Genomic DNA, 13172 nt, shown 5'->3' on the forward strand with positions numbered 1-13172 from the left:
TAAGTACTTTTTAAAGTCTCCTCATTGTAAAAATTAAGGAGGGGCTTTTCCTTGATTTTGAATTCTACAATTTTAAAACCCAATCTTACTTTTCTGTCTTCCTCCAAATTTTTGTTGTTGTTCAAGATACATTTAAGGATACTAAGCTCAGATGATATTGTTTCAAAAATATGCTAGATTTAAAGTGTTACTATAGAAAACTCCTTGTTTTGATGAATTTTGATTGAATAGTGCGTCCAAATTCATATTAGAGCTTGTTCGTCGAGTGAAGAGGAGAGCAGGCCCCAACCCCCTGAAGAACACGTGTAAATTACTGGTGGTTGCAGACCATCGCTTTTACAGACACATGGGCAGAGGGGAAGAGAGCACAACCACGAATTACCTAGTAAGTACACGACACTGCATAAGGTAAGTGGACCCAAAATTCACGTGGGCAGAGGGGAAGAGAGCACAACCACAAATTACCTAGTAAGTACACGATACTGGATAAGGTAACTGGACCCAAAATTCACGTGGGCAGAGGGGAAGAGAGCACAACCACGAATTACCTAGTAAGTGCATGACTGCATAAGGTAAGTGGGCCCAAAATTCCATTGGAGAGAAGACTGCTGTAATTTGGAACGTAATGAAACAAGATTTGTTTCAGATGCTCTGTTATTTACTAAGATATTTGAGGACTGTCCTCTGAGCTTCTTACAATACTGTAGAGAGGTTTTAGTTTCAAATATTTGAAAACTCATTTTACCTTTGAACTAATATTTTCTTCATGTTACAAGTTTTTTGCATATTAGGTTTAGGGAGAGTTCATAACATAGGCCTCCCTTCTTTATACAGGTGAACTCTTTGAAAACGTCACTGCTATAATGGCAGTGATCCTGTTGTTGATATGTGTGGATGTATGCCCCAGAGTGGAAAAAAAAGTATTTGTATGAAACTGTGTGTATTATTTTTGCTTATATATATATTTCAGAGAAGATGGTCAGTTTGGTTTCTGTCATTTAAATAGTTAATTGTTGGAATATAACTGCGTGAAATAGGACTTTCGTGATCATTGCTATCTATATGGTGAAGATTAGAAGGAAAGATTACAGAGGTATTGGCACTGGATTTTTAAGCATTTACTATTGTAATTTTAAAAGTCATGGGAATCATATTTCATTGACATTTTTTGTTAGTATGACCTCATTCGTCATGGTAACTTGGCACTGACCAAAATGTTGTTATTGAGGGAATAAAAGAGAATGCAGCTATTCATGAACCAAGAGCCTGGTGCAGTAAAGACATCTTTCTCTTTGCCTTGCTTTTCTCATTCTCTGTGTTTTATTCGTGCCCTCCCTCACTCTTCTTTCCCCTCCCTTCCATGTCGAGTGAAAGAACTTATTATGAGGGTAGTAGGAGTAGTGTGTGAAGTCACTGTAGTTCTTGTTTCTGAGTAAGAGAGAGTCTTTCTTGAACAAACTTCTTTCTTAATATGGGTTTTGTATTAAGGGGCTCTTAATTTACTTCTTTGTTCATTACACCAAAAATATGAATATAATGAGAGTTCTAGTCTTTTATTTATTTTTTCTTTTGAGGAAGATTAGCCCTGAGCTAACATCTGTCACCAATCATTCTCTTCTTGCTGAGGAAGACTGGCCCTGAGCTCACATCCATGTCCATCATCCTCTACTTTATATGTGGCATGCCCGCCACTGCATGGCTTGACAAGCAGTGCGTAGGTCTGCACCCTGGATCTGAACCAGCAAACCCCGGGGCTGCTGAAGCGGAACCTGCGAACTTAACCTCCGCCCCACCGGGCTGGCCTCTAGAGGTCTAGTCTTAATAGTGTTACTCTAAGCAAAGAACAGTTTCTTAGATCTGTAGTGCACTTCACAGTTGCCGGAACAAACCTCATTTACCCGGTTTTTGAACGATAAAATATTCTCTTTGAAGAGAAGATGGGTAACGAGCATTGTGTTCTTATGTAGTGTGACTCGTCCTTGCCTATTACACTGTCCCTCCTCCCCAGTGTTCTCTCCCCATCTGCCCCCTTTGCCAGGTCAGAGGACGGAAGAAAGGAGCGATGGTGAAACCCCATTGCTCTGGCTCTCTTTACCCAGTCCTCGGGGCTGGACTCTGCCCAGTGAGGGTGGGGAACAGCGTCAGCAGTGTCTGTTGCTGCTCCTTTCCTCTCTCTGAGGAAGACAGTTGAGGTACTTGCCAAGAGACAGATTGAGGACAGAGTACTTCTTAGAAGGGAATATTTTAGGTAAATTGATTGACCTTTAACTTTCTTTTCTGTAGTTGACTGAAATGGCAGTTTTAAAAAAGCCTGTTGCTTGATATTTTGGTTCCATGTATAATTGATTACCTGAAATTTGGGATTAACTGTACCGCTGTTTTATTCTGGTAACAACACTTTGTTTGAGGCTAGGAATAATTTCTTTGTTAGAGCTATCAATGATAAATGGTAACATCTTAATGCTAGTTTTTGTAATTGATAGAAACTTGTACAATGGCATTTTGTGACTTTTTTTATCCTTGCAGAATTTATACTACGTTGCAAAGAGTGGTAAAGAAGATATACATAATATCTTTCTCTCACTCTCTTTCTTTTATCCGTGCAGATAGAGCTAATTGACAGAGTTGATGACATCTATCGGAACACTTCATGGGACAATGCAGGTTTTAAAGGTTATGGAATACAGATAGAGCAGGTATTTATCAACGGATGTGGCTTATTTAACTCAGCTAAATTATTTGTTGTAAATATTTGTCACTTGGATTCAAAACCCAAAAACTTATCTTCAGCTTTAATCATAAATATTCTCAAATGCCAGTAATTTTTATCTAATAAATTGTACAGTGTTTTTGGTATTAATTACATATTGTGAAGTGTCTGTTCTTAGGCTTGTTTTAGGCAGAAAGCCTTTTTTATGCTGCTATGATCTCTCCTTTCCCTGAATTCATGTCCTGTTATCCCCTTGCTGTGCTTTATGTTTTTAATCAGTATCCTGGCACGTATTGTTGAATCCTTAGTCAGAAAATTTACTCAAAAATACTGTGTACATTTGCAAGGCAAACCCTCAGAGCCATTAGATCTCTTTTCCTAAAAATCTCCTGATTTCTCATAATCTGTTAATAGAGATGACCAGTAATGATGTGTTAATGCATCTTAATTATATTACATAGTAAACATCGTTCCAAATTGATGAGACTAATTAAAGAAGACTGTTCTGAGATTGGGTATTGCTTTGGACAGACATTTTGATATGTAAATTGTGGAAATCATTGTCTTTATTTCTTCCAGGCTCTTTTTACTAAATTAACCATATTCTTAGAGGTTCTGTAGTATAGAATTTAGAGACTTAAAAAAAAAGACTTTTAAAATCATACATCATACTTATAAATGTTAAACTTTTATGGTACTTGTATAAAACTAAGAGAATTATTTTTCCTTTTTTCATTCTCTTTTACTGTTTTGAATTTTCTTTTTTAAGTTATTATTTGAATAGGTAATACATACACATGGTACAAAAGCCAGTGAAAAGTAAGTCTCCTCGGCCTCTACCCATTGTCAGACCACTTCCTTTCCCCAGAGACATCCATTTACTAGTTCATATGTAGTTTTGCAGAGATATTTTATGCATGGATAGCATGTGTATGTATATGTGTGTTTGACACATTGGTGGTATGCTATATCCTTTTGCACCTTGCTTTTTCATTTCATGAATATGTTGGTGATTAGTCCATTATGGTACTGATAGGGTGCCTGAGTTGTTTAAAATAACTCCATTATATTTGAATTTTAGGAGACCAGAAATAAAGCTCTTTTTTTGCCTTAGGAACTTGGAACCAATTGAAAAAATAAGTATGAGATAGGAGATAAAAATACCAGCTTCTTTAAAGGTGGCAAATGGATTGGAGGGTGTGGTTTAGATATATAGTCACTGAGGGCATCCACCTGTTTCATCCCAGAATTGATCTTTACCACCCTCCACCAAAGCTGCACAGCCTGCCCCAGTGAGCATACCACGTGGTGGCAGAGCAGACCAGAACATACCCACTGCAGGCAGGCAGATCCAGAAGGGATGCCAGAAATGACGAGCTGAGCATGGCTTTGTTCTGTTTCCTGAACTTGCCAATCTGTAGGTTTTGTCTCCTTTGGAGAGAAGCCTTTGTTCCTTTTTGTTAAAATCAGGATTAATATGAGTTTGTGCTATATGTACAAGGAAAAGCCGCTATTTTTTATATTCTTTTGTGCCTGTGGCGTGTGGTGATGTACATCTTATTTGTTCTGTATCTGTGAATCATTGACTGTAGTTGGAATAAATATAGGCTCATGGAACCCAAGTTCTTGTTTTTTCCAACTAAATATAGAGGAAATGAAAATTTAGGAATACAGTTATAGATTTACAAATCATTCATTGACATACATGTTTTCCGTACCATATGCTTCTCAGGTTGTTTTTAAATACTGTATATTAGAGCTGAAGCATTTTGTGGAATTTTGGTTCTGAAACATTTTTTCTAGAATGGTAGATGGTCTTTTTTTTTTTTATGAGAAAGATTGGCCCTGAGCTTAACATCTGTTGCCAATCTTCTTTTTTTTTTTTGTTAGGAAGATTAGCCCTGAGCTAAAATCTGCTGCCAATCCTCCTCTTTTTGCTGAGGAAGATTGGCCCTGAGCTAACATCTGTGCCCATCTTCTTCTACTTTATATGTGGGACACCTGCCACAGCATGGCTTGATAAGCCATATGTAGATCTGTGCCTGGGATCCAAACTGGCGAACCCCAGGCTGCCAAAGTGCAGCATGTGAACTTAACTGCTACACCACTGGGCTGGCCTCTAATCTTCCTCTTTTTGCTTGAGGAAGATTGTCACTGAGCCAACATCTGTGGCAGTCTTCCTTTATTTTGTATGTGGGACACCACCACAGCATGGCTTGATGAGCAGAGTATGGGTCTGCGCCTGGGATCCAAACCTTTGAACCCCAGGCTGCCGAAGCCAAGTACGCAAACTTAACCACTACACCCCCAGGCTGGCCCCTAGATTGTCTTTTTTTTTGAATAGCTAAACTTATGCAGTATTATTTCAGAGTCTTGTGACTTTTTTCTGAAGTGTTCTAAGTATATTATCTCTTTAAGTATAGATTCGCATTCTCAAGTCTCCACAAGAGGTAAAACCTGGTGAAAGGCACTACAATATGGCAAAAAGTTATCCAAATGAAGAAAAGGATGCTTGGGATGTGAAGATGTTGCTAGAGGTGGGTTGTGGAATCCTGGATGAAATGTGGTTAACACCACTTTGTGATTTCTGACTTGTGGGATGTGCTGCATTGAGGAGGGGGCATATTAGAAAAGGTAATTGAAAACCAGGAGCAGCCCACTGCAGCTGCCCCTGCAGTGACTTCATCCCTTGTAGCAGGGCAAACAGCAAGGTGGGCAAACCGTGAGGATGGAGAATGCTAAGCGACAGCGCTTCTTACCCTTAGCATCCTGGAGGATCGAGTGAAGTAATGGGGCTTCAGAAAATGATGGATACCCAATATATAAATTTTTTGCACACCATTTTGTTAGTTCAAGTCTCTTTGAAACTTATCAATGGATCTTTTAGGTCAGTAATTATCAAATGGTATGAAAATGTATTAAATGCTAGAAATATGACTTGCACATCTGAAAGTTCTCTACAGGAAGATTTAAATTTTTGTTTCTGTTCTGGTAATGAACCTGAACATTCTATGCCATATGTATTCTTGCCTTGACAGGGTATGATTTCTCCTGTTTGCCACATGATTTCAGGGTCTGAGTTTGTGTGTACTATTGTTTTGTTGTAAAATCACCTATGAAGTGATAGTATTTATCTTTTACTATGTTAGTAATGTATTAGTTTCCTATGGCTGCTCCAACAAATTACCACGAATTTAGCAGCTTAAAAGACAACTTTTCTTTATCAGATAGTTTCCTTAGGTTAGTCAGGGCACAGCATGGCTTACCTGGTTTCTCTGGTTAGAGTCTCCCTAGGCCAAAATCACGTTTGCAGAGCTTGAATGGAATGACAGGATATTAACAACTCTTGCTCAAGGGTGAGATCCATAGAGTGCTGTGTCTGTATAGTGCTCTCACATCCCTTATCTGATCTGATCCACTAGCTACCCTGAGAGGTAGGTTGAGAGGCACCGTGACTCTTCTAAAGAGACTTAGCAAGTGTATTAGTCTAATAGGGCTGCCATGACAAAGGACCATAGACTAGGGGGCTTAAACAACAGAAGTTTGTCTCACCTTCAGGAAGCTGGAAGTCTCAGATCAAGCTATTGACAGGGTTGGTTTCTCCTGAGGCCTCTCTCCTTGGCTTATAGATGGCCGTCTTCTCCCGGTGTCTTCACATGGTCTTCCCTCTGTCTGTGTCCCAAGCTCCTCTGATTAAGGGCACAGTCATGTTGGATTAGGCCCCACCCGTATGATCTCCTTTTACCTTAATTACTACTTAAAAGGCCCCTTCTCCAAATACAGTCACTTTCTGCGGTACTGGGGGTTAGGACTTCAACACATGAATTTTGAAGGGACACAATTCAGCCCATAACAACAAGGTTAAATGACTTGTCCACGGTTAGTTATACAACTAGTAACAACAGAGCCAGATTCAAGTGGCCAGATCTGCTGACTCCCAGGACAGCTGAAGGATCGTCCCGCTCTGCTTTTCTCCGGGCCTCCAGATAGCCCACATCAGGGGAAGAACAAGAGGGACAGCTTGACCCTACAGATGCTCCTCCCCAGTTCTCTTCTCTAAGGTTCCTAGCAGAGTCCCCGAAGCCTCACCATGTCACTGCAGAACTATGAAAATCCCAGTGTGGCCGGGGAGGCACCTCCTGGGAACACCTCATTCCTCATACCTGGCTTTCTGACTCATTTTAAGCATTTTAAAAACCAAAGTCTTTTTAAGTTGGAATCTATGGTCTATTAAGGTAGAGATTTTTAAAGTAACATGTGGAGCCCTTTTAAGAAAAAAGAAATCCTCCCAAAGCACCAACGCTGGCCTAAATGGATTTTTATCTTAGTTTTAGTAACATAAAACTAAGTATGTATGCTTTCCTGTAAGTTTATATTTATAACTCCTATATATTGTAAAAACAAAACAAACTTAAAAAGCCTACAAAACCGATGGAGTCTTTGGAATGCTTTAGAGGGACCCGTTTTGGTCTGAGGGGCTGAGATGCACTGCGAGAGGCTTCAGAACCCTGAGCCTTCAGGATTGGAGTGACCCCAGTGCTGGGCTGCGTGTCCTCACAGCACCCCTCTGAGTTCTGAGCTGCTATGAAAAGCTCCCAAGCTCTTTCGTTTTGTGCCCACCCCGCCTCCTCACCAGACGACAGTCTGCTGCTCACCTGTGTAGGCGAGTGAGCACCGTAGATAAGGAGCATTGCGCTGCACGGTTTTGTGGTTGCTGCTGCAGAGCTGCAGTCAGTCATATGGTACTGTCTGGAATATTTGGTTGAAATGTCTCTTAGTCTGATGTAGTTGTCAATCTGATTAAGAATACTTTTTTTTTTTTTTAAAGCAATTTAGCTTTGATATAGCTGAAGAAGCTTCTAAAGTCTGCCTAGCACATCTTTTCACCTATCAAGATTTCGATATGGGAACTCTTGGATTAGCTTATGTTGGTTCTCCCAGAGCAAACAGTCATGGAGGTGTTTGTCCAAAGGGTAAGTTTTCCATCTGTTGTGTGAATATGTGGGAATAGCAAGCTGATGGGTTATACTATAATTCTGTATTGAACAAGCAATTTGTCTCTGCTTCCTTTTTCCTTTAGCTTATTATAGTCCAATTGGAAAGAAAAATATTTATTTGAATAGTGGTTTGACCAGCACAAAAAATTATGGTAAAACCATCCTTACAAAGGTATGTTCTTTTATTTTTTAAAAGGATAGATTTTGAGTTTATTGTATTAGAATCTCAGCTGTTATATATATATGTAGGTATCTTTTTAAAAAAGTAATACGTGCTATTTTTTTGTTTCTGCCTAAAAAAAATGTTTTTTCGTGGAAAATATGAAAATAAAAAGTCTAAAGAAGAAAATAAAAGTTACCTGTCACACTTTTGACACCTGTCAGGATCATTGTTTTTCCTGAAGACATTAATCCTGCAGCTTCTCTGTGGATTACTTGTTTCCTAGTCCTGCAGCGTAGCTGTCATTTGAAGACATCCCCAAACTCTGTCATTTTCTGGAGCCCATGTTCTTCCTCTTTCTTGATTTTTACGTCATTTTGGTGTAGCATTTCCTCCAGGAGCTTCCAAAGAAAGGGTGCACAACAGGCAAATTCTTGAGATTTTTGGCGTATCTGCAAATGTCTTTCCCCTACTCTTAAACTTGATTGCTAATTTAGCTGGATGTGTTCTCAGTTCTCTTAGCATTTGAAGGTATTGCTCCCTTGTCTTGTAGTGTTTTGTGTTACTATTAAAGAGTCTGAAGTCATTCCAATTTTTTATTCTTTGTATATGACCTAGTTTTTCCTCTGGGAGATTTTAGGATTTTGTTTTTGCCAAGATATATCCGTTAGGAATGTGTTCGGCACATTCCAGAAAATCCACATAACAGAAAAACCACTTAACACTTGCTTAAATCAGGGGTGTATTTGCCTCAGTCAACAAGAAGTTTCAAGGATAGCATTCTAAGGCTGCTACAGCAGTTCAGTGATGCTCTCAGGGGTCCAGCATCTTCCCAACTCTCACTCAGCCATTCTAAACACGAGGTGTTTGTCATGCTCATCACCTCGTGATCACACGATGGTTTTCTTCTGTGTTGCAGAAGGGAGGACAGAGAGACCATAGCTAGCCTACACTGTTCCTTTTAAAAAGCTTATCTGGCAGCTCTACCCACTGGCTTCTGTTTATATCTCAGTGGGTGGAACTGGGTCACATGACTGCCCAGGTGGCTATTTTAGCTCAGTACATTGCTGCCTGAGCAGAATTTTGATTCTTTAAGTAAGGAAGAACGGAGAGTGGATAGTGGTAGGAAATACTAGCATGTGATACACTGTAGTTAGACCATGGTTTTATACTTGGTGTAGATATTTTTATTCTCTTGTGTTGGGCAGGTGGGCCCTTCAATCTGGAGATTCATGTTTGTAAATTATGGAAAATTTTCTTATTTCTTTCATAAATTGTTATCCTCTGTTTTTTTGTATTCTATCTGGAATGACATTAAATCATATACTTGATCTCCTACCATGATAGTCTGATTTTTCTTAATATTTTCTCGTGTTTTCCTTTGTCTTCTATTTTCTAGGAGATGTCCTTAACTTTATCTTCAGCTGTTCCTTTGAATTTGTTATTCCTGTGAACATTTTTTTGTTTTCAGTAGCCCTTTTTTTTCTATTTCCTTTTTATAGCTTCCTGTTCTTTCATGATTGCAGTATTTTATTTTCTCTTCCGTACTTTTTTTACCTTCCAAAGTTTTGTTGGCATCTGTTGTCTGCTGTTGTCCCCTCTGCTGTTCTGTCCTTGTTGAATTATGTCCTTTTTATTCCTTTATTATTGTTTTAGTGGGATTTCATGAAAAAGTAGAGACAAATGCAGTGTATACTCTTTTTTTTTTAAAGATTTTATTTTTTTCTTTTTTCTCCCCAAAGACCCCCGGTACATAGTTGTATAGTCTTCGTTGTGGGTCCTTCTAGTTGTGGGATGTGGGACGTTGCCTCAGCGTGGTTTGATGAGCAGTGCCATGTCCGCGCCCAGGATTCGAACCAACGAAACACTGGGCCACCTGCAGCAGAGCGCGGGAACTTAACCACTTGGCCACGGCGCCAGCCCCAAGTAGTGTATACTCTTTAACTGAAAGTTTGCCATAATTGATTTGTATTCTGAAAAATAAAAAAGTTAAACAAAGGCCATCAATTCAAGTATTAGCAGAAGAGTAGCAGTTTTGGAGAGTGATAGAAAAATAAATTTTGTGGGAGATTGAAATGTTAGTTATAGAAGTGCCTGTCGTCGAGTGTTCAGTTTTTTGTGTTGCTGTAAGGTAAATCCTTCCTGTCCCCAGACCTGAAACGTCTGCCGTAGAACAAAGCCACTCCTCCCTGCCCAGTGAGGGAGGGCAGCGGGGCCTGGGGGGTTCGAGAGTGTGAAGACTGAAGAGCAGTTAAGACGAAAATGTCACGACCCTGTAGAAAGAACTAGACAAAAGAAAAGAACAGAGAAAGATAAAACGAATACTGAAGATTAAGAGTATTGGCATTTCCTAGACTGTAAAATTGTAAAGTGGAACAGGCCACAGACTGGTAGCAAATATTTGTAAAAGGCGTATCTGATAAAGGACTGCTATCCAATCCAGAATATACAAGGAATATACTAAAAACTCAACAATAAGAAAACAACCTGATTTACAAATAGGGAAAAGATCTTAATAGACACCTCACCAAGGAAGATTACAGGTGGGAAATAAACATGTGGCAAGGTGCTCAACATTTTATGTCATTAGTGAATTGCAAATTAAAACAATGAGATACCATTAGACAACTATTGAAATGGCTAAAACCCAAAACGCTGACAACACCAAATGCTAGTGAGGATATGGAGCAGTAAGAACTCTCAGATGTGGTTGGTGGGAATGCACGTACTGCATGACTCCATCTGTGTGACATTCTAAAAAAGGCAAAACCATGGAGGCAGGAAAAGATCAGTGGTTGTCAGGAGTGGAGGGAGGGGTGAATAGGCGAACGCAGAATTTTTAGTGCGGTGAAACTGTTCTGTGTGATACTCTAGTGATGTATATAAGACATGTATTTGTCAAAACCCGTAGAATGTACAACACAAAGAGTGAACCCTCATGTAAACTCTGGACTTTGGTTGATTAAAAAAAAGATGAGAGAAGAAAAATATACTAATCAGTTTTTGGAAAACTTTTAATTTTCAAAATTGTTTCTGAGGCCGACCCCGTGGCCGAGTGGTTAAGTTCATGCACTCTGCTTCGGCCGCCTGTGGTTTTTGCCTGTTGGGATCCCGGGCTCGGACATGGCACCGCTCACCAGGCCATGCTGAGGCGGCCCACATAGCACAAGCAGAGGCACTCACAGCTAGAATATACAACTATGTACTGGGGGCCTTTGGGGAGAAGAAGAAAAAAAAAGCATTGGCAGCAGTGGTTAGCTCAGGTGCCAGTCTTTAAAACAAACAAAAATTGTTTCTAATGGTGCTTCTTTACCTTTTTGATATCACAACGTCTTCTGTGGTTTGATTTCATGACATACTTTCCTTCGTCTTCCAGAATTTTTCTGTTAGAAGACACATAGAGCAAAAAGTAAATTTGCTTTGAAATTTTTGCAATGCAGCATTGGTCTGTTAGAGAATCCACTAATTTTTTCAAAGCACAATTTGAAATTCTCCATATTACACTTTTGGGATTTGAGTACTTTTTGCTAAAAAATCAAAAAATCAAAATTTTCTGTACTATTATTTTAGTATAAATGTGTGGAAAGCTTCAGGGCATTGACTTCTGGGACTCTGTCTTAAAAAAAATTCCAATGACTTGCAGAATATAAATTTTTAAGGTTCCGTGGAGTGACTCTCCCCCCAGGAAAAAAAATCAGTAATTCAAATTTGTTATTCTTGTTTTATGCAGATAAATATGAGAAAAAAATTTTAGCTTTATCAGCTAAATTCATTGTTCTATTCGGATAGAAATCTTCTGGTGATCTGATAGATTCAGTACAGTCCTTTAACTGGATCCTAATCAATGAAATCCTCTAGGCATTGTCATTGGGCTTGAATTCAGTCGCTGAGATAAGGAACACTGTTTTGTTGTTTCTCAGTTGTCTTGTTTTTCACCCTTGCTCTCTCCCCGCTCCCAGGTGCTTAGATGTTTAACAGGAGTGTGGTTGGGATGAGGGGGGTGGGGAGGCTTGGATAATTGACTGTAGTTAGCCATTCGGTTTATCAGAGCCAAACAGTGTTTAATGGCTAGTGTTTGGTGCATCATTAAGAATGTTCAGTATATCTTGTAAATTATATTTTCTTAAATTGATGTAAATTCATTCTTCTAACACTGTTTAATAGTATTAACTAAAATCCTGCTTATTCGCTTTAATTTCTATAATTGATAGAAGAAATTGTAATCTGTTATTCTGTTGTTAATCCAATTAATCTGGACCCTGTTTAAGACAGCAGGGCCCAGTTGGCCACAGCAGTGATGGTTGGGCATTGGGAAATAATGTTTTCTTTGTGTGGTACTTAAGGAAGCCGACTTGGTGACAACTCATGAATTGGGGCACAATTTTGGAGCAGAACATGATCCAGACGGTCTACCAGAATGCGCCCCAAATGAAGACCAGGGAGGGAAATACGTCATGTATCCCATAGCTGTGAGTGGAGATCATGAGAACAATAAGGTATGTGTCTTGTGGAGTTTATGTGGTTAGGAAAGAAAGAGGCTGTTTCACTGCAATGAGAGCTCAGAAAGCATTTCATTCTTGGGATGGAACTGCAAATTACAAAGTACCTTGAAACTTGGTTACATGTTTTGGAGTAAAACGTGGTCCATCTAAATGTGGTTAGAGCTCTCATTTGGACTGTTTGTTATCGAGGCTGACATGTGTAGATTTGGGCTATACAGAAAATCAGTGGTAGTGATGGCTGGTGTCAGAGTTCCAGATGGCAGGGTCTGGTGGGCTCAGGCTTTAAGGTAAAAATTTCTTTTCATTTCATGTATAAGTTGTTACTCATTTTAACTTGACAGCACTTCACGATTTGCATGTTTCTGTAAACTTTTGCAACAAAATACATTATTTGCTGGACTGTAAGGCCCTGTGGGAAGATCCTTTGCCTTTCTAGTTCTGGGCTCTGTCTCCAGTGCCTAGTAGGGGTCCCTGGCATGTAATAAATATCTATCTGTCAAGTAAATAAACGAACTATTTACTACTGAGGGTTTCTGATAGAGTGCACTAGTTGATTTGGGATATTGTAAATGATTTCAGAGACTGTAAGTGGCTCTGACTAACTCTTAGAGTCTGAACTAAAAGTGTTCATAGATGTCTGGTCCTTTAATCTCACTTAAGTTAAGCAGCAGAAGGCAACGTGAGGAGGAACATGGATTCTGTTGCTGAGTTAAAGAGGGCTGGGGGAGGGGCTCAGAGAGTCTGCCTCTCACCAGGAAAGACGGTGAAGTGCCTGTGCTGGCCCTTCCTTTGACCCTGGCCGT

General features: G+C 39.5%; 1 protein-coding gene across 8 annotated transcripts in view; it reads left to right on the forward strand.

Moving 5' to 3' along the window:
- Positions 1-13172, forward strand: part of ADAM17 (ADAM metallopeptidase domain 17) — a 55840-nt gene that overhangs the window by 23466 nt on the left and 19202 nt on the right. For 2 of the 8 annotated variants that reach the window (XM_070234806.1, NM_001308552.1), the window contains 6 exon segments: positions 252-385; positions 2607-2696; positions 5134-5247; positions 7539-7683; positions 7791-7879; positions 12211-12363. In XM_070234806.1, the coding sequence (XP_070090907.1) occupies positions 252-385; positions 2607-2696; positions 5134-5247; positions 7539-7683; positions 7791-7879; positions 12211-12363 (725 nt within the window). 8 annotated transcript variants of the gene reach the window in all.

Source organism: Equus caballus, chromosome 15 (assembly GCF_041296265.1).
Source record: "Equus caballus isolate H_3958 breed thoroughbred chromosome 15, TB-T2T, whole genome shotgun sequence".
Taxonomy (NCBI): Eukaryota; Metazoa; Chordata; class Mammalia; order Perissodactyla; family Equidae; genus Equus; species Equus caballus.